At 49.5% G+C, this 16,205-nt stretch overlaps 6 protein-coding genes across 6 annotated transcripts; 1 reads left to right on the plus strand and 5 right to left on the minus strand.

Moving 5' to 3' along the window:
- Positions 1 to 35: 35 nt before the first annotated feature.
- Positions 36 to 1,924, minus strand: BDW43DRAFT_166282 (putative chromate ion transporter). The gene is made up of 4 exons (XM_032038667.1): positions 1,662 to 1,924; positions 1,478 to 1,599; positions 842 to 1,425; positions 36 to 764 (listed from the first exon to the last, which is right to left on the minus strand). Exons 1-4 carry the CDS (start codon positions 1,908 to 1,910, stop codon positions 145 to 147), a joined length of 1,575 nt encoding a protein of 524 aa, XP_031897196.1. The 5' UTR covers positions 1,911 to 1,924; the 3' UTR covers positions 36 to 144.
- A 245-nt stretch (positions 1,925 to 2,169) lies between these two features.
- BDW43DRAFT_302464 (adenosine deaminase family protein) lies at positions 2,170 to 3,372 on the minus strand (the record flags this gene model as incomplete). Its single annotated transcript, XM_032045240.1, has 2 exons — positions 2,170 to 2,820; positions 2,875 to 3,372. The coding sequence occupies 2 exons, from the start codon at positions 3,370 to 3,372 to the stop codon at positions 2,170 to 2,172; spliced, it is 1,149 nt and encodes a 382-aa protein (XP_031897197.1).
- A 476-nt stretch (positions 3,373 to 3,848) lies between these two features.
- BDW43DRAFT_302465 (NAD-dependent epimerase/dehydratase family protein) lies at positions 3,849 to 4,691 on the minus strand (the record flags this gene model as incomplete). The annotated part of the gene is made up of 1 exon (XM_032045241.1): positions 3,849 to 4,691. The coding sequence occupies one exon, from the start codon at positions 4,689 to 4,691 to the stop codon at positions 3,849 to 3,851; it is 843 nt and encodes a 280-aa protein (XP_031897198.1).
- A 1,159-nt stretch (positions 4,692 to 5,850) lies between these two features.
- Positions 5,851 to 7,508, plus strand: BDW43DRAFT_285818 (GPI anchored serine-threonine rich family protein). The gene is made up of 5 exons (XM_032042977.1): positions 5,851 to 6,166; positions 6,223 to 6,301; positions 6,358 to 6,492; positions 6,550 to 6,719; positions 6,849 to 7,508. Exons 1-5 carry the CDS (start codon positions 6,115 to 6,117, stop codon positions 7,001 to 7,003), a joined length of 591 nt encoding a protein of 196 aa, XP_031897199.1. The 5' UTR covers positions 5,851 to 6,114; the 3' UTR covers positions 7,004 to 7,508.
- A 758-nt stretch (positions 7,509 to 8,266) lies between these two features.
- On the minus strand, positions 8,267 to 10,688 carry BDW43DRAFT_166384 (glycoside hydrolase superfamily). The gene is made up of 8 exons (XM_032038669.1): positions 10,347 to 10,688; positions 9,865 to 10,272; positions 9,188 to 9,777; positions 9,113 to 9,136; positions 9,043 to 9,063; positions 8,774 to 8,990; positions 8,456 to 8,705; positions 8,267 to 8,383 (listed from the first exon to the last, which is right to left on the minus strand). The coding sequence occupies exons 1-8, from the start codon at positions 10,426 to 10,428 to the stop codon at positions 8,359 to 8,361; spliced, it is 1,617 nt and encodes a 538-aa protein (XP_031897200.1). The 5' UTR covers positions 10,429 to 10,688; the 3' UTR covers positions 8,267 to 8,358.
- Positions 10,689 to 11,170: 482 nt separating this feature from the next.
- BDW43DRAFT_166428 (alpha-amylase) lies at positions 11,171 to 13,660 on the minus strand. Its single transcript, XM_032038671.1, has 2 exons — positions 12,028 to 13,660; positions 11,171 to 11,917 (listed from the first exon to the last, which is right to left on the minus strand). Exons 1-2 carry the CDS (start codon positions 13,021 to 13,023, stop codon positions 11,276 to 11,278), a joined length of 1,638 nt encoding a protein of 545 aa, XP_031897201.1. The 5' UTR covers positions 13,024 to 13,660; the 3' UTR covers positions 11,171 to 11,275.
- Positions 13,661 to 16,205: the final 2,545 nt, after the last annotated feature.

Consider the following 16,205-nt stretch of genomic DNA (forward strand, 5'->3'; position numbering starts at 1 on the left):
TGTCTATATCCACCTCTCACCTTACCATATTCGAGCAGATACTCAAACCCCAGCTCCACCTCCCAACCTCACCCCTCAGCAATAAACACACACCACGAAGAACGAGATAGAACCGCCAAAACGACCACTATCTCCCTACCTAAATCACCGCACAACCCCAAACCAAGCCAGCCCCAGCAATCCACCACAAACAATCGCCCCAACAGCAGGCAGCTCAAACCACCTCCCCCCCGCATAACTAACAGTCGCAACAACAACCCACCACGGCTTCTTCCCCAAACTACCCCCGCTACTCATCTCCTCCGTCAAAAACCCAATCTCCCAAAGCCTGTAAACAGCCGTAAACACCAAGCCCACAGCCGTAGCATTAACCCCCCTCAAAAAATCCACAAACCATTTCCTCCTCCTCAACACGCCCCAGAAACTCTGCACCGACACCGCCAGTGCTAGACCGGGGAAAAATATCCCCACTCCACCGAGTACCGCGCCGAGGATACTCGGGTACGCGGATCCCTGAACCGCGAGAGTGGAGAGGAAGATTGCGAAGTTGAAGTTCGGGCCGGGGAAGGCTTGGATTAGGGCTAGGCCGAGGAGGAAATCGCGGCTTTGGACCCATGTTTCGACGGAGGTGCGGAGAAGGGGGATTACCACGGGGCCGCCGCCGAAGATTATTGTGCCTGCTAGGTACATGTTTGTGAGGAGGGAGAGGGGGAGGGGTGGGGGGAGGGTTAGGGATTTGGTTAGGAGGAGGGTGGTTAGGATTGCTTTTGGTTATTTGTTAGTTTGGTTTCTTCTTTTATTGCTGGTGGGTTTGGACTGGGGGGCTGAGGAAGAGACTTACCGAAGACGAAGATTGTGAGGAGGATTCCTGTTAAAAGGGGGACGGTGTGGGTTTCTTGGTGGTGTGGTTCTATGTTGTTGTTGGGGGAATCTGCTGAGGTTTGGGGGAGGGAGCCGGTTCTAGGAGCGACGTTTCGGGGCCGGATTAGGTTGTTTTGAGAAGAGGTCGTATTGTCGAGGGCGACAGTTTGTCCTTCTTCCATCGGGATGCTCTGTATGGTTGATAATTCTGTGTCAGTGGCAGGTTGTGAGCTGTGTCTTCTCTTCCACGCCAGCTCCATCTTCCGGATGCGTTGGCTCATCCATCCGTTCCAGAGAACTGTCACCGCGCCGCCGATAACTAGTAATAGTGGGAAGTACCACAGGGCGTTGTAGCACAGTCCTGCACAGGCCCCGAATATCACCAAGATACGGGTCAGCTTATCATAAATTGCCTTCTCAGCTAGTTGCACCGCGGCAAGGGCGATGATGCCCACAGTTGAGGAGTTCAACCCCGATAGAAGCGCATAGACCATTGAAGGAAGGGTATCGCCGATCTTCTGGACCCCGATGGCGAGAGAATACATGCCAATTGCTCCCGGCATACTGTAATTTGTAAGTTGCAAAGGGGCTGATTAACGTGGTTATCGATGCCTACCTCCAAAGTAAGAAGGCTAGTAGTGCTGGAATGAATCCAGCATGTAGCAAAGTGAGGCAGAAGAGCATCTTCGTGCTGGCTGGGCCAGGCAAGCCCTGGCATAGGGCGAAGAGCTCCTGGTACTGCAATAAATTTATTATCAGTGAACAGATCGGAATATCCACAATCAAAACGTCTAACCTACGGTCTGTTCATCTACCCATTTCTCCTTCCCCCCCTTTCCCTGCACAAATCTCTCGTGCAGAATGCGAAAATGTACCGGAGGTCCACCGAAGCTGGTGAAGCCCAAGTCCCACGTGCGCAGGAACACATCCAGCAGGCGGCTTGACAGTCTGTTATTGTTTCTGTCTCTTCTCGTGGCGAAACCTCTCCATCTCCAATGCAGCGATCGAAGGGAGGAGATGGGTCGGGAAAAGCAAGCGGGCAGTAACATTTCTTGAGGTCTACTCTACGATTTCTGTCTTCCAGGTCGACATTCTACGTTTTTAGACCTGCGAACCTGGCCAATTTAATGGCCGAGGATTGGCGGGGCTGCCAAGATGGGACGACTTGGCGGGATCCTGTTTGAAGATAGGTTTCATGGCGCCGAGTCGGGGAATTTTGTACCCAAGATGAGTAGGGATTTTTTAATTCATAGCTTACTACTTCCTATGGCTGCCATTGTCCAGCTATGCTAAGAGTAACAGACATGGCTAAACGAGCATCCGTGGCTTTGACTTCTGGAATCCCTCCAGTTCCGCTATGATTTGCCTTTTGGTGCCAGTAGAAGCCCAGCATATATCGACCGCATTCCTTTGAAGCACTAAGAAGTCCTCATCCGTGAAATGGCATAATTCACGGAGCAGGTAGAGACTATGGTTAAGCCAAATATCTTCCATATAGGCTGGGTCGTCACTGCCGATCGCAATCTTGATGCCTTCATCGTGCAGAATACGAACACGTTCCAGAATTTTGCTCTCGCCCGAGTAGCACAGGTACCCCCATGGGCAGATCGTCATCCCCAGGTCCTTTTCTCTTACTCTGGAGAGAAGAGAAGGATCATCCGCAGCATGCAGACCGTGGTCAATTCGGTCTGCTCCGGTGCCACCGAGCTGGTCGAGCACTTGGGCAATATGGCGGAGAGAGTCCTTTGCGCCGACATCGCAGTGACAGGTGATCCTGAAACCGTCTCTTCTCGCGCGACGAAATACTTCCTCGAACAGTAGCGGTGGTCGGTCTGTTTCCAGCGAGTCGAGCCCAATTCCGGCAATCATATCGCGATACGGAAGGGCGTCGGTGTAATGGGACATGGCTGATTCCGGGGACATGTCTCGCAGAAAACACATGATCCACTGGGACTGGACCTGTCAGTAGCATCAGTCTAGTCGGATTTCTCCTGAAAGAATACTCATCTCTACATTTAATTGTTCCGTCGCCTCCAACTGAGCCCTCCGAAAGCCCTTCATCATGGTTTCCCAAGACACACCCCTCCGCGTATGCCCTTGGGGGTCAAAAAACGGTTCGCAATATCGAACGTTCATCTCCGCCGCACGGTGGAAATAATTCATCGCAAGCCGGTAAAAGTCTTCCTCGTCCCGCAAGACTTCAAATCCGCCATAGTAGAGATCGAAAAACCGGAGCATTCCGCCCTCCACGCCTCCTTCTTCGAGGTCATGGAGTAGTTCATACATGCTTTGCAGCTCCGATAAATCCCGGCAAGGCTTTCCGGTTCTGGGGTTGGGTATAGGCTCTTTATGGCGCTGTGCGAGCGACCACCGCAGGTCTGGCATCATGGTTCCCTCAATGTGGACGTGCATCTCCACCTTGGGCATCTTTTTGATGAAGTCGTCGCCATGATTTCGGATCAGATTCCTATATTCGCGGATCTTCGCGTTTGATAGAAGTGGTGAGCTCATGATTAGATCTTTGTCAGAGTCTTGCAGCGTGTAAATCTTTCTACATGAAAGGGCGACAGCCACGCCCTTAAAAAGGCTAAGACGACGTGATAACCCATCGTCTGGACCCCGCAAGATCGGGTGGTATCTGCATCAGATGTGTCAAATGCACCCCACCCGAGGGTATTCTCGGAATATATATGATTGGATGGAAGTTGGAAAAAGATCAGCATTTCCTTGCATTCTTGACCGGTTAGCAAGGTGGGGGAAACCTTGACCATCTGGACTCGAAATAGAGCCGTTGCGAACCTTTTTGCTCCTCATTTTCTTGTGGTCTTCGCCGTTGACAGTCTGATGCACTTAAGCTATGTAGCTACTCTTCCGGACCTATTTCTGGGCCCAGGCACATGTCACAGTGAACATCGCGATTGAAGCATCCTATTTTATACAGATAAATTCAGAATATGACTCTAATGACAGTTGGTAGTTTTGAGATGTTACTCTTTCTCCTCATGAACCCATCCCAGAATCCTGCGCGCCTTCTCCGTTGTGAAGAATGACTGGTTGGCCGGGAACTCGCCGTGAATCTCGGTGTCAGGATAATACTTCTTCGCGAGCTCCCGTGACGGTGTGTCCTGGGTCGTCGTCGGCGCAACAATATTGAAGACCTCGCACCCATTCAACTTCTCACTCTTCTCCACCGCCAGCAAACACGCTCTCGCCGTGGCCTGGGCGCTCACCCACCCCCATAGACTCTTCACCGCGGAGTTATCCCAGTCCTCGGCGTGTCCCTTCTGCGCTTCCGACCGCGATGCGACCGCGTGGATGCGCACGCATGCAATGTTCATCCCGGGGAACCATCGCGCAAACGCCTTCCCCTGCATCTCCGCTTCATCTTTCGCCAAGGCATACGCGTCCGTCGGACGTTGCGTCACTTCTTCGTCAATGGGAAAGTAATCGAACTTTAGCGGTCGCGTAGCGTACTCCAACCCGATCGCGTTGACCGACGAAGCATAGCAGAACCTCTTGATCCCAAGCTCGGCGGCGGCCCGGAATCCGTTGAACGCCGAGTTCACGTTGTTATTGTGCACGAGATCATCGTCCTTATCGATCGGGTTCGGAATGGCGGCCAGATGGATGACGGCGTCGCAGCCGCGAAAGGCCTCGCGCGTGGCCTTGTAGTCGTTGGCGGTGTCTGCGGTTTTCATCTCCGAGTTCGGGGTCCCGTCGTACTTGGTGTCGGTCCGGTCAACTTGGACTGTTGCATGACCGGCGTCTGCTGCGGCCTTGACAACGGCACTACCGACGGTACCGCGAGCCCCTGTGATCGCGATCTTCATGTTATGGTGCGTGGATAGGTTTCTCCGGTGGAATCGGGGACCTTGACGCGCGAGGATGTTAGCCAGAGGACGCAATGACATGTTTGTATATATTTTATAAGTTGTATGAAGCTGACCTTGGATTCGGCAATCTTTCTTTTCCTGTTCGTTATCCGAGTCCATGACGTGGCTATGATGCCCAAGTCCGTCGATGTTCCATGACGCCAAGGTGATGATGTGCACTCTCTTGAATTCCCAGTCCTTTTGTGACGCTGCCGATACTCTGCCGTATCTACTAGAGAATCGACAAATGCTGTCGAAAGAAATCAAAACACTCGCCGAAATATCATATCTCGAGAGTTGTTCTGGGAATCTGCAATGACATCAGTCCCGGTTGATAAGAGTCGCAACCCTTATCCGGATCAATATTGGTTCCGGTTCCGGCATATGGCCGTGTGGTCAGTCAACTTGATTCAGGCCTCGGGACTCTTCTGAGTATACGCATAGTACAAATTCATGTTTTGGACCGCATCTCGTGGCGTTGATTGACAATGAGAAACATGAGAGACAACCATTTATAAACCTTGTAGCTCTTGAAGATCCGGCGTGGCCAACTCACACCACACCAATGAGGGACGGCCACGCCAGATCAGGTTTTATTTTGGTCGGCATAAGTACTGGTAGTCTAGGATTAATACAATATAATCAGGAGAAGCCAAATTCAAGGAAGGATCCAGGGGAGTTTCTAATACGAAGCGGCCGTCGGTTCAATGGACAGCACCATCCGGAGTGATCATGGCATCACAACTTATCCACGCAAAGCGGTTGGTCGGAAGAAGCGTCACAAATACCCGGAAATCCTGCTCGTATCTTATCGGTCGTCTTGTATTCCATGACTTGTGCCCTGCCAAGCCCGAACTAGTGGCGCAGCTACGGTACGTCCGGGAGCCCTAAAGAACTGCCAACCTTTGCCTCTCGGACGCTCAGCAATAGGCGAACAGGTCTGAAACTAGTCCAATCCCACTTCTGAGACCATGGGTGTAATGCCCAAGGTTGTCATCAGAAACCTCACCTTTGTACCTCGTCAGGTATTCTATATTTAGTGTCTCCAGTTGTGAATTGGGCAGTGTGTTACTCCGTGGAAGAGCAATGTACTGCACGTACAATTATAGTAACGCTCTCTGACAGTGGATCTTGAAAGCTTTTTCTATTTTCTTTTTTCTTTTTTTTCCTGGCCGATCCGTCAATATCATTTTATAGATTTTCCAATAGACTGAGACATAGTGATTCCCTCATTCCGCTATTTAAACGCAACTTCCTCCGTCGTAATCTCATTTTCTTCACTCCGTCTTTACTACACTCATCCAACTTTAGATTCCCTCGTTCGGTTTTATCAACCCCATATTTTAATATTTCCATCCTTTCGGACATTTAATCAGCCACCATGCGTCTCTCCTACGCCGTCTCTCTCTTGCCTCTGGCTGCTTCCGTTGGAGGTTTGTCTTCCCCAAGTTGTACTATATTGGTGAAACACCAGTCTAACCGCGAATAGCGCTCCAGGTCACCGAGCCCAAGAAGGGTGAGGATGTTGACCTCTCCAAATCCTTCACTGTGAAGTGGGACGCTGTCGAGTATGCTCATCACGGCTGTCATTTGCTGTCCTGTATCCTCTACTAACACGCCCCAGTACCGACCCCTCTTCTTTCGATCTTTACATCGTCAACAACGCCGTCTACCCCAGTGTTGAGCAGAAGATCGCCTCCGACGTTGACAGCTCCAAGGGCTCCTACAGCGTCTCCGGCCTCTCCGACCTGACCAACGGGTAAGTGGCGACCGGAATACTTTTTATTCCCACACGGTAGACTGACCCCCCGTGCAGCAAGGGCTACCAGATCAACTTCCTGTCCAACTCCGCCAAGAACAGCGGCATCCTCGCCCAGTCCCAGCAGTTCAACGTCGAGGGCTCTTCCGACTCCAGTTCCTCCGCCTCTGCCAGCGAGACCAAGACCGCCTCCTCCACCACTGGCACTGCCACTGCTTCCTCTACTGGTACTACCTCCTCCTCTGAGACTGCCTCCTCCAAGACTGCCTCTTCCACTGGCCACATCACCACCGCAACCCAGTCTTTGACCTCCGGTGTGAGCACTGTCACCGGTACTAACACTCTGTCGACGACAGTTTCCTCCTCCGCCCGTGCCTCTGCTTCCAAGAGCGGTTCCGCCAGCGGTACCTCTTCCGGCAGCGGCCCCATCTCCACCGGCGCTGGTGCTTCCCTCTCTGCACCCGTCTCCGCCGCCGTCCTCCTGATGGGCGCGGTCGCTCTTAACCTGTAAGAGTTCGGTTTGCTCCTCAGTTCAGTCGTTCAGACATCGTGAAATCTTGCACGGGGGAACGGACACGAAAGCATATTATGCTTATGCTAGGTTAAGGGATAAGGTTACTTCGATACATGATGTAATACGTGGCGCGGGAAAGATGGGGAGATAGAAATGTATTTTATTCAATTCTTAATAGCATTCCTTTAGAATGCTACCTACATATCGAAAAATGATCGTTGAACCTCTGGGGTTTTTGGACACGTATCTACAAGTAACTTGTACGTAGGAAAGGATGGATGGATAGAATATGTGGTAGCTGCGCTTCCCGAGCTCTCGGCGAACTCTTATATGCCGGATTTTCTGTTGATCGGGATCGACCAGTGGGTCTTCTTCTCTTATTTTATAGTATTTGGGTGATATTGGACATCGTTGAATAGTATGTAGGAGTACCATAGATTATTTTGGTAAAATATTCTCCGTATGTATATCTACGCATCCATAATAAAGTAACGAACTATCACCACACCACAAAAAACCAATGAAACCCACGGGGAAAATTCAATAAGATAATAACCGGTAACAATGCAAGACCCTAACTGAGGTGCTTCAGTCCCCACATGACCAGACCCTGATTCTTGATAATCCGTCAAGATTACCCCAATAGTCCGTGACGTATTACAATAACAAGTCCACCGCTATTGTGACTCCGAGACAAATAGTTAGTTAATCAATTGGTTATCGAAGACTGGAAAACAAGTAAGACCCATGTCTCAATTATTATTGGATTATTGATCTGTGTCTTTTTTATCAGGAAAAATCTTCGATTGAAGAACAGAAGACCCACATAGTTAGTGTATTATATCGTACCCAGCGGTACCGTAAATACCCGTCCGACCGATTTATAATGTATTCCAACTGTCTAAAACATGGAAACTGACTAGTGGGTGGATTTGATTTCGATTGATCCAATGCATTATTGAAAAGCGGAGGGAGCCGACTATGAATTGCTGTCTTCGGGTTCGCCGATAAAAGCCCTTAATTTACCCTTTTCGACACTTCCTGCCGAGCAGAAATAGAATAGATTCGATTAGATTATTATACTAGAAAGATTTTTAGGTTTTGCCCTCGTTTTCTGACAGCCTTCACTGATTGGATATGTATCTGGTGGTTTTGATGAGGTGTCTGGGAGTAATTTGACATGGTCTTAGATAGTAGTCGGGTTATAGCCTTGTCTGGTCTTTTTTTGAATTATCTAAATTAGAGACTGAGTGTCTGTGTGTCTACTTTGCCAATGCCAACTTCGAAAAGCAATCTATTACACGAACAAAAACAATAAAAATAAAACAAAAATATTCGAACCCCGGAAATTATTACTCATCATAGATTTTATCGTCACTATTTTTTTATTTTTTGTCTCATTGTTAGTCATGGGACGCACGCCAATTCTGGGGGTAATGTATCACTTACAACGGTTGTAGCAGACTGTCTCGGCCGGGAGCCGTTGAATTCACCCACACGCTCACGCTCATCCCTGTGACAGGGAAGACCCCGTACCCCGAGTCGTCGATGGTGACGGTGCTGGCGTGGTTTTGCATCACGTCGGTCCATTCTTCGTGAGCGTGGTTGGGGCCGACGTACATGCGTTTTTGGTTGTCGTTGCTGTTGCTCATTATGCAGGCTAGGCCGGGGTGGTGGGCGTTGCCGTAGCGGATGAACCCTTTGTTTTTTGCATTTCTTGTTAGTTTGGTAGGGTTTTGTGTGGTTAGATAGGGGGGTTATACGTACCGATGCAGTTGGCCTGGTCAAAGTAGTCTTCTTGTTCGCCGTAGGCGTATAATTTGCGAGCCCGCGTCAGGATTGGGAGTTTGCCCTTGCAGGCGCGCTTTAGGGCCTTTTCGCCCAGTGTGCCGTAGAGATCGCCGTAGAAGACGCAGGGGTGGCCCTCTTTGCGGAGGAGGACTAATGCATATGCCAGTGGTTTGAAGTATTGCGCGACGGGGTTCTTGGTTGGTTAGTTTGCGGGTTTGAGAGTGTTAGATAGTACGTCAACTCACTTCTAGCATTTGGCCCGGGACCTGGACACGTCAGTACGATACGTTATAGATGGATATGGGTATGACTTACTGTGTCGTGGTTCGAGACGAATGTCTTACCAAGTCAAGTTAGCATTTCTTCGCGCAACATTACAGGGTAACATACCAAAGCATTGTCCGGCTTGTTCTGCACCAACGTGCCCTTGAAGATCTTGCGAAGATCGCCGCCCTTCGTGTACGATGTCCGGCACAGGTTCATAACCAGAGGCGCATCCACCGCCGTGATGGAATACTCCAGTTTCTCCAGATACGCGAGAATATCCTTTAAATCGCCCGTCCAGTACTCACCGATGACGAACAGATCCTTATTCGCTGTCTTCCGGACATGCTCGATGAATTCCTTCTGGAAGCCAGCGGAGAAATGCTTCGCGGCGTCCAGTCGCATACCACTCAGCGGCAACTGCGTCGCAATCCAGGTGCCCCAATTCAGGACATCTTGCCGGACCTCGGGGTTCGAGTAATCCAGATTCGCAAACATGAGATAGTCATAGTTGCCCTTATCCTTCCCGACATCCTGCGCCCACTCCTTCCCCTTCATCCTGAAGACGGCGTTCTCCTTTCGCGACTCGTCCCAGTCCACGCCATTAAAATGCTGCCAATGATACTTCATGGCGCTGTACTGATCGCCCCGTCCCGCAAAATCAAACCCAGTCCACCCTTCAATCTCCGCAGCCTTCGACACCTCAACATTTCTCCCTGTCAAGTAAAACCGTCAACAAACGGGCCAATCAAACCCCAGACCATCATCCAAAACCGAAAGCAGAGAGAGAAAAAGGAACATACGATTAGAATCTACTTTAACCGCCTCAAACCTCTCCGGATAATCCGCACCAGCCTTATGATTAAGCACCGCATCCCAGTAAACCCCCACGCCCAGTTCCTGCGCATTCGCAATAAGATCCTCGAGTTCCTTCCGCGACCCCCACTTCGTAGTCCGCGAGCCCTTCTGGTCGAACTCGCCCAGATCGTACAGATCGTAGACGTCATACCCGTTTCCGTGGGAATCCATCCCCTTGCAACCTGGTGGAATCCAGATATTGTCGATGCCGATGGACTTCAGCCCCGGGAGGGCATCTTGCAGTCGACGCCAGTGGCATGTATCGGCGGGGATGTGCCATTCGAATGCTTCCAGGAGGAGCGTGTTATCTGGTGCATTCCATGAGGGGAGTGAGGATAGGTTCTTCGCTTTTTCTGTGGATATTATCAGTATAGACTGGATATACACCGTAAATTATATAAAATCGAAAACACAGAAAAAGAATTACCTTCAATCTCCCTCCACCGCTGAGCATCCTGTTGTCCGCTCTTCCTCCGTCGCGAGAAACACCAGGCGAAGAATGATCCCATTGTGCTCTCTCTCTCTCTCTCTCTCTCTCCTCTCTCTTTCTCGCTATCCAAACTAGGTCACAAATAAAGCACCAAAAAAAGGTCAATGCGACCAGAACCGAGAGTATAAGATTTCACCTTGAACTAAATCCTAGTAATCTGGTATAGATAGTAATCATATCATGTCATATGTACAAGCGCAAACTGTCGGGCAGAAATTAGTCTAGTGGATCCATTGAAATCTTTGGTTTTTTCTGCTGGTGAATCATTGTGGATCCCCGGGCTGTGGGCTATTTTTACCCGCGCCACCTGGGTTTGTGTCTGTCTTAGTTATTAGGGAATTATTGAATAAGATTTTGTAATAAATTAAATTTTAAAATTTTGAATTTTGAATTTTGGGGGAGTCGCATCATAGATAGTATAGCTTCGGTTTTTGTTTTGTTTTAGGAGATAGTTATCTTTCTATCTAGTTATCCATTTAGTGGGAGTTTTTGGATGGGGTTGGTGTTAATTGGTTTATTATGTACTAGGCGTGTTGGAGTAGGTAATAGTCACTGAACTATTGACTTGGTACCAATATATATTTCTTAGGCTCCTTGTCATGGTACTTTGTACAATACCGCTACCAACACCACCACATATCAGTTATATATATTAACATCACGTACATACATCCGACATCCAACATCCAAGCATTAAGTATATAAGAAACCCACAATAAAATAAAGTATCAGGGTATCGTACGATCACGTATCAAACAAGAAAGAATCCAAATATATATACAAGAACATCATCAAACCCAGGTAAACCGTACAAAGATATATTATTCACCCCCCCCCCCCTCCTCCCCCCATCAATAGGGACCAGACTACAATGCCGCAAAAAGACTAGTCAGAATCACCGACAGCCCAACAACAACAACAACACCACCGGCCCTAGTAGCAGCAGCAGCCGACACCGCCGCGGCCGCCTTGGTCTTCAACTCCACGAAGCTCACATTCTCCGCCGGCCACCCGCACAGCCCACTCCCCGGCATCAGCCCGGTGGGAAAGAACACACGCGGCTCACCCTTATCCATCGGCACGACAAGCTCACTCTGCTGATTAACCGTGTAATTAACGCAATTAAGCACGTCCGTGATCTCCGTCCCGCCGTTAAAACTAACCGGCATGGTCAAGTTGTACGCGCTGCTATTCGACCCCTGCGTCGAGAGCAGCATGATCACCTGCCGGCCTTCTACGCCCTTCCGGAATCCCAGTTCGCTGCCGCCCCGGAAGATCGGGTACGTTTGCAGGCTGATGTAGCCTGGGTCCAGCTTGTAGGCGTGTTTGCGGATCGTGTTGAGCTTGGCGATTAGTTTGTACAGTTCGGCGTCGGTGTTGTAGCCTGTTAGCCAGATTGCTTCGCGGTTGTCGGGCGTGCCGGGGCCGTCGAGGTGTTGTTCTTGGCCTTGGTAGACCATGGGCACGCCGTCGAAGAGGATGGTGAACGTTAGGACGTTTTTGGCGAGCTGGTTTCCTTCGAATTAGTGTTTTTTTTTTATTTATTTATTTATTTATTTTTTTTTTGGTTGAATGAAAGGGGTGGGGTGGGGAAAAGGTGCTTGTTTGTGGTACGTACCGACATGTCCTTGGTCATGCTGGCGAAGCGGGCCATGTCGTGGTTCTCGGAGAAGGAAACCAGCGCGGTCACGTCGTCGCAGCTGTTCTTCATGATCTCGACTTGGTTGGCGAGGTCGCTGGTGTTGCCGAGCGTGAAGGCCTCCAGCATAGAGTAGTAGATGGGGTAGTTGGGGACGCTGGTGATGTAGTTGTTCTGGTACTGGCAGATGGTGTCGACTTCGCGTTGGAGGACTTCGCCGGTCATGAAGGCGCCGATGGCGTCGCCGAAGTTCTTGAGAAACCCGGTGTCCACGTGCTTGGCGGCGTCGATGCGCAGCCCGTCGATAGAGTACGTGGTCATGATGTCCTTGGCCCATTTCTCCAGCATGTGCTGCACCTCCTCGTGCTCCGTGAAGAGATCGGGCAGGGCGACTTTGTTGTCGCCCGTCTGGCAGAGCTGGGCGTTGGTGTAGTTGTTCCAGTCGGTAATCTTGCAGTACGGGTGGAAGTAACTCGAATCATTAAAGGGGGTGAAGACCGAGTAGTCGATGTTCTTGGCCGGGTCCTTGCCGTTGGTCATATAGGCCATGTTGTTAATAACGGTGTCCATCATCAGGTACATGCCGCGGGCGTGCAAGGCCTCGCTGAGATCGAGCAGATCCTGGTGGGTACCAAACTTGGAGTTGAGGGAATAGAGATCCAGCGGCCAGTAGCCGTGGTAGGCCTCGCCGTAGGAGACGCGCCCGTCGATGTTCTCGATGACGGGGGAGATCATGACGGCGTCGAAGCCCATGCCCTGGATGTAATCGAGCTTGTCCATGGTACCGCGCCACGTACCGCCGCAGTAAAGGCCCTGGGTGGTGTTACACGGGGCGGTTGTTGAGCCATCAGTCCGCGCAAAGCGATCGGTCATGGTTTGATAGACCGACCGGGATTTCCATTCAGCAGTGGTTGCTGCCAGGGCCGATCCTAATAGGGTGCTGACAGCAGACCATCGCCCAAGTGACGAAAGCATGGTGAGTTAATTTCCGGTGGATCCTGAACTCGTATAACCCCAGTATGGATGATCGACTGTGAACGGCCTGGGGAATTAAGCTCAGATGGCGTACATGAAACAATTGCGTATGCGTTTGGTGGGGATTCCTTTTTCCACACAACAAACACGGGACTGTTGGGACTGAACAATGAATGGCCAAAAACAAAAAAAAAAGGAGTGACGTGAATCCCAAAAAGAAAGCAATGAATGAAGGAGTGACGGGTGGAACGATATAGACGTTCAAAGAATGACAGTGGTCAGGTCTCAAAGGATCGACAGGTCGAAGAATAAAGGAAGGACAGCGAGAGTGATCGAGGAAAAGGAAGGACGGGAAAGGAAGGGAGAGAAGAAAGAAAAGCGCGAATAAGGTTCCTGGGGAACGTTGCACTCGAGGAATATTCACTAGGGATCTATTGAAGAAAGGTGGATCTAAACATGCCCTAAGTAGAGAACGATATACATGCAACACGCCCATACCCGCAATAGAGGGAATAGTTCCGTTAGCTACTCCATCGGCCCTGTACAGTATATAATTATATCTCCCCCCTTGTGCTCATGAGCGGAGTGCAATTTCGGGGTCACTCGATGATTACTCAAATTTTGGTCGTTCCATGAATCAATCCATTTCCTCCCCACGGGAAAACCCCCCTCATTTTTTTGACAAGATCAAATAAAATCCTCGGCTATCGAGAAAGCCAAGCGAACTTCCGTCAGGATCCGGTCACATGCCCCTTTGTTGAATAGGAGAGACTGGTGGGAAAAAGATTTCCCCCGGGATGGCTTGCTTGAATCATGAGTAGAAACGCTGTGGATAGTCGGTCTTCAAACGCCTCCGGTGCTACCGTCACATCACGTTTTGCCCTTTTGGGCCAGGCAGGAAAGAAGATTCCTTTTTCAGGACATCAAGTTACCCCTGATTTTCTTCCGGTGGCGACCTCGGGACTCTTTCGTGGCTTTTAAAAGGGCCGTCGAAACCCCTCCCGTCCTGCCCTAAGAAGCTGTGTGATAAGGCTACTGCCAGGAACACAAGGAACAAGAAGCTGGGAATACTCGGGAAGGGCCGATGAGCCGAGACAATGGTGGTGGAACAGGTAATTGATCGACCGACTCACCAATAGCATGGCAATAGTACCTGACCTTTCCATGAACTTATAACGCTGTAGTATAGCGGGGTGAGCTGTGGACTGGAATGTAAGACAAGTCAGGCCACTGTCAACCTCCAAGTGGGTGGTCACTATCACGCCGTGGGCCTTTTCGCATATATATTTATGGGGACGGGGAGTCCTGATCGCACGTTGGAGTGCCGGGAGATCTTATGGGACCACGATCAGGGTGTTTTTTTGTTTTTTGTTTTTTTTCCCCCTTCTTCCATTTTCTCTCTCTTGGAGTGTTCCGTCTATAAAAAGAAACAAGAAGAGTAATGCCCGTCCAGCGAGTGACTCGGGCTTAAAGGAAAGACTGCCCACCTGTTTAGGTGATGGCATCAGGACTAGTTATGATTCTTGTGAATCAGCGTAGACTTGGCGGAGAAGAAGTAGCGTCCTCGCTAGTTTCTCCTCAACCACCAATTGTTGTCGTTGACGGTGAATGGGAGAGCATCCAGACGAGTCAACTAATGACGCGGGAGGAAGGGCTTTCCTGTGGGGTGGGGACAATACGCCTGTTCTCTGATTGGTTGAAGCTCGAGTAAATACACTGGATTCAGTCTAGGCAGCTCGATCCCGGGAAAATGGCATGGTTTACCTCATAGCTTAACTTTGCTCTTTGTGTCTCTACAGACCTCGTATTAAGGGTTTGAATACATTGGGTGTCCAATCCGAAAGAATAAGCATTTTGGGATCGGACAGTAACCGAATAAATCAAATATCAAAAATCCAAAATACAGAAAGTCTTTTTTTTTTGGGGGGGGACAGATGGTATTTATTTCCGGAATAAACTTCGTTTCGGCTATTGACAATGTGGTGGTTATATATAGCCCTATAAGACCAATATAATAATGATAATTGGGCGGCCGGTAAGACATAATGGTCAATAATTAATAGACATTTTTCGATCAGACCCTTCCCAGTTGCCTCTCGGTCAGACACCGGAAGTTGGTCTAAGACAGAAAAGGCCCACCGGGAACCCGACAAGAAGATAAAAATACGGCCAAGGACGCTTGATTCTTCTCATCGATTGGCCGAGTCCCACTCCCGAGCCGTGGATCTGAAGCAAGTCCAGTACAAAAAGACGAACCCTAATGCCCTAAAAGGGTTAAATGTAGCCAAGAATAACGAGGCAGGAAAAAGACCCGCCCGTGACAGTGTTCTGGAATTTTGATCTAGTCCATTCAACTTCTCCTCGGCCTGGTTTTGCCTATTCTGGTTAAAAATCCATGCCGAATCCCAAAAAGATTTTTCCTTGATGCCGTCGGATTTCCAACGCCACTCACTCGTCGGGTTTCACCCGGTGGATGGAAATAGGGCCAAAAGGACAAGGCTATATGGATCTAGGAACCAACCAGCATCAGCATGGCGCGGAATTAACCTCCCAAGGACTCCGTAGCCAATCGGGAGACCCCGTTCTCATCGAAATGGGAAATTTATTTTATTTTTATATTTTTCTGTTCGGAATATACGGTAAGAGTAAGTACCTTCCTCCAGTGCGAGATTTAGTAAAGACCAAGAGAAGAGAGAATTATTACAGTAAGACATATCATGCATTAGCAAGACCAATTAAGTCTCACCGTTCCCCGTTCCCTGCAAGCCACCGTATCGTATCTAATCAACGGTGGTCGGTTAATTTCGATTTTGGGTGTCAACACGAGATCTGCCCTGATGGTGAGAGATAAGGCACTTTCAATGGTCCACGACATGTTCGTTTGAGGGGCATCTGGCACTCCTGATGTGCAAAGGATCCGACCTGGGGGAAACAGTCAGATGCTGGAAGCCGAACGGTGATTGACTGGGAGTGGATGAATGAATGTCTCAATTGGTTGAGAATTAGACGAAACCACATTTCCATGGCTGCCCCATTAGGCTCCACCCAGCTCCCGGACCTAACGGTTCTCATTGTATACGAGGATGTATCGATATGTATGGATCTCTTGTATCGATTCATGGTTTTTTTTTTTTTGACTGGGGCATTCTCAATATTTTTTTTGTTTTTTTAATTTTTTTTTA

Source organism: Aspergillus alliaceus (assembly GCF_009176365.1).
Source record: "Aspergillus alliaceus strain CBS 536.65 unplaced genomic scaffold BDW43scaffold_43, whole genome shotgun sequence".
Taxonomy (NCBI): Eukaryota; Fungi; Ascomycota; class Eurotiomycetes; order Eurotiales; family Aspergillaceae; genus Aspergillus; species Aspergillus alliaceus.

Coding starts and splice junctions, on each gene's coding strand:
- BDW43DRAFT_166384 (XM_032038669.1), bottom strand. CDS start 10,428: ATGGGATCATTCTTCGCCTGGTGTTTCTCGCGACGGAGGAAGAGCGGA. Junction 8,706..8,773: donor TGACCAGGCCAACTGCATCG/GTACGTATAACC, acceptor CAAAAAACAAAG/GGTTCATCCGCTACGGCAAC. Junction 8,384..8,455: donor GACAGTCTGCTACAACCGTT/GTAAGTGATACA, acceptor ATAAAAAAATAG/TGACGATAAAATCTATGATG.
- BDW43DRAFT_166282 (XM_032038667.1), bottom strand. CDS start 1,910: ATGTTACTGCCCGCTTGCTTTTCCCGACCCATCTCCTCCCTTCGATCG. Junction 1,600..1,661: donor AATGGGTAGATGAACAGACC/GTAGGTTAGACG, acceptor AATTTATTGCAG/TACCAGGAGCTCTTCGCCCT. Junction 765..841: donor CCTCACAATCTTCGTCTTCG/GTAAGTCTCTTC, acceptor AATAACCAAAAG/CAATCCTAACCACCCTCCTC.
- BDW43DRAFT_166428 (XM_032038671.1), bottom strand. CDS start 13,023: ATGCTTTCGTCACTTGGGCGATGGTCTGCTGTCAGCACCCTATTAGGA. Junction 11,918..12,027: donor GCATGACCAAGGACATGTCG/GTACGTACCACA, acceptor GAAGGAAACCAG/CTCGCCAAAAACGTCCTAAC.
- BDW43DRAFT_285818 (XM_032042977.1), top strand. CDS start 6,115: ATGCGTCTCTCCTACGCCGTCTCTCTCTTGCCTCTGGCTGCTTCCGTT. Junction 6,493..6,549: donor CTCTCCGACCTGACCAACGG/GTAAGTGGCGAC, acceptor CCCCCCGTGCAG/CAAGGGCTACCAGATCAACT. Junction 6,720..6,848: donor TGCCACTGCTTCCTCTACTG/GTACTACCTCCT, acceptor TGTCGACGACAG/TTTCCTCCTCCGCCCGTGCC.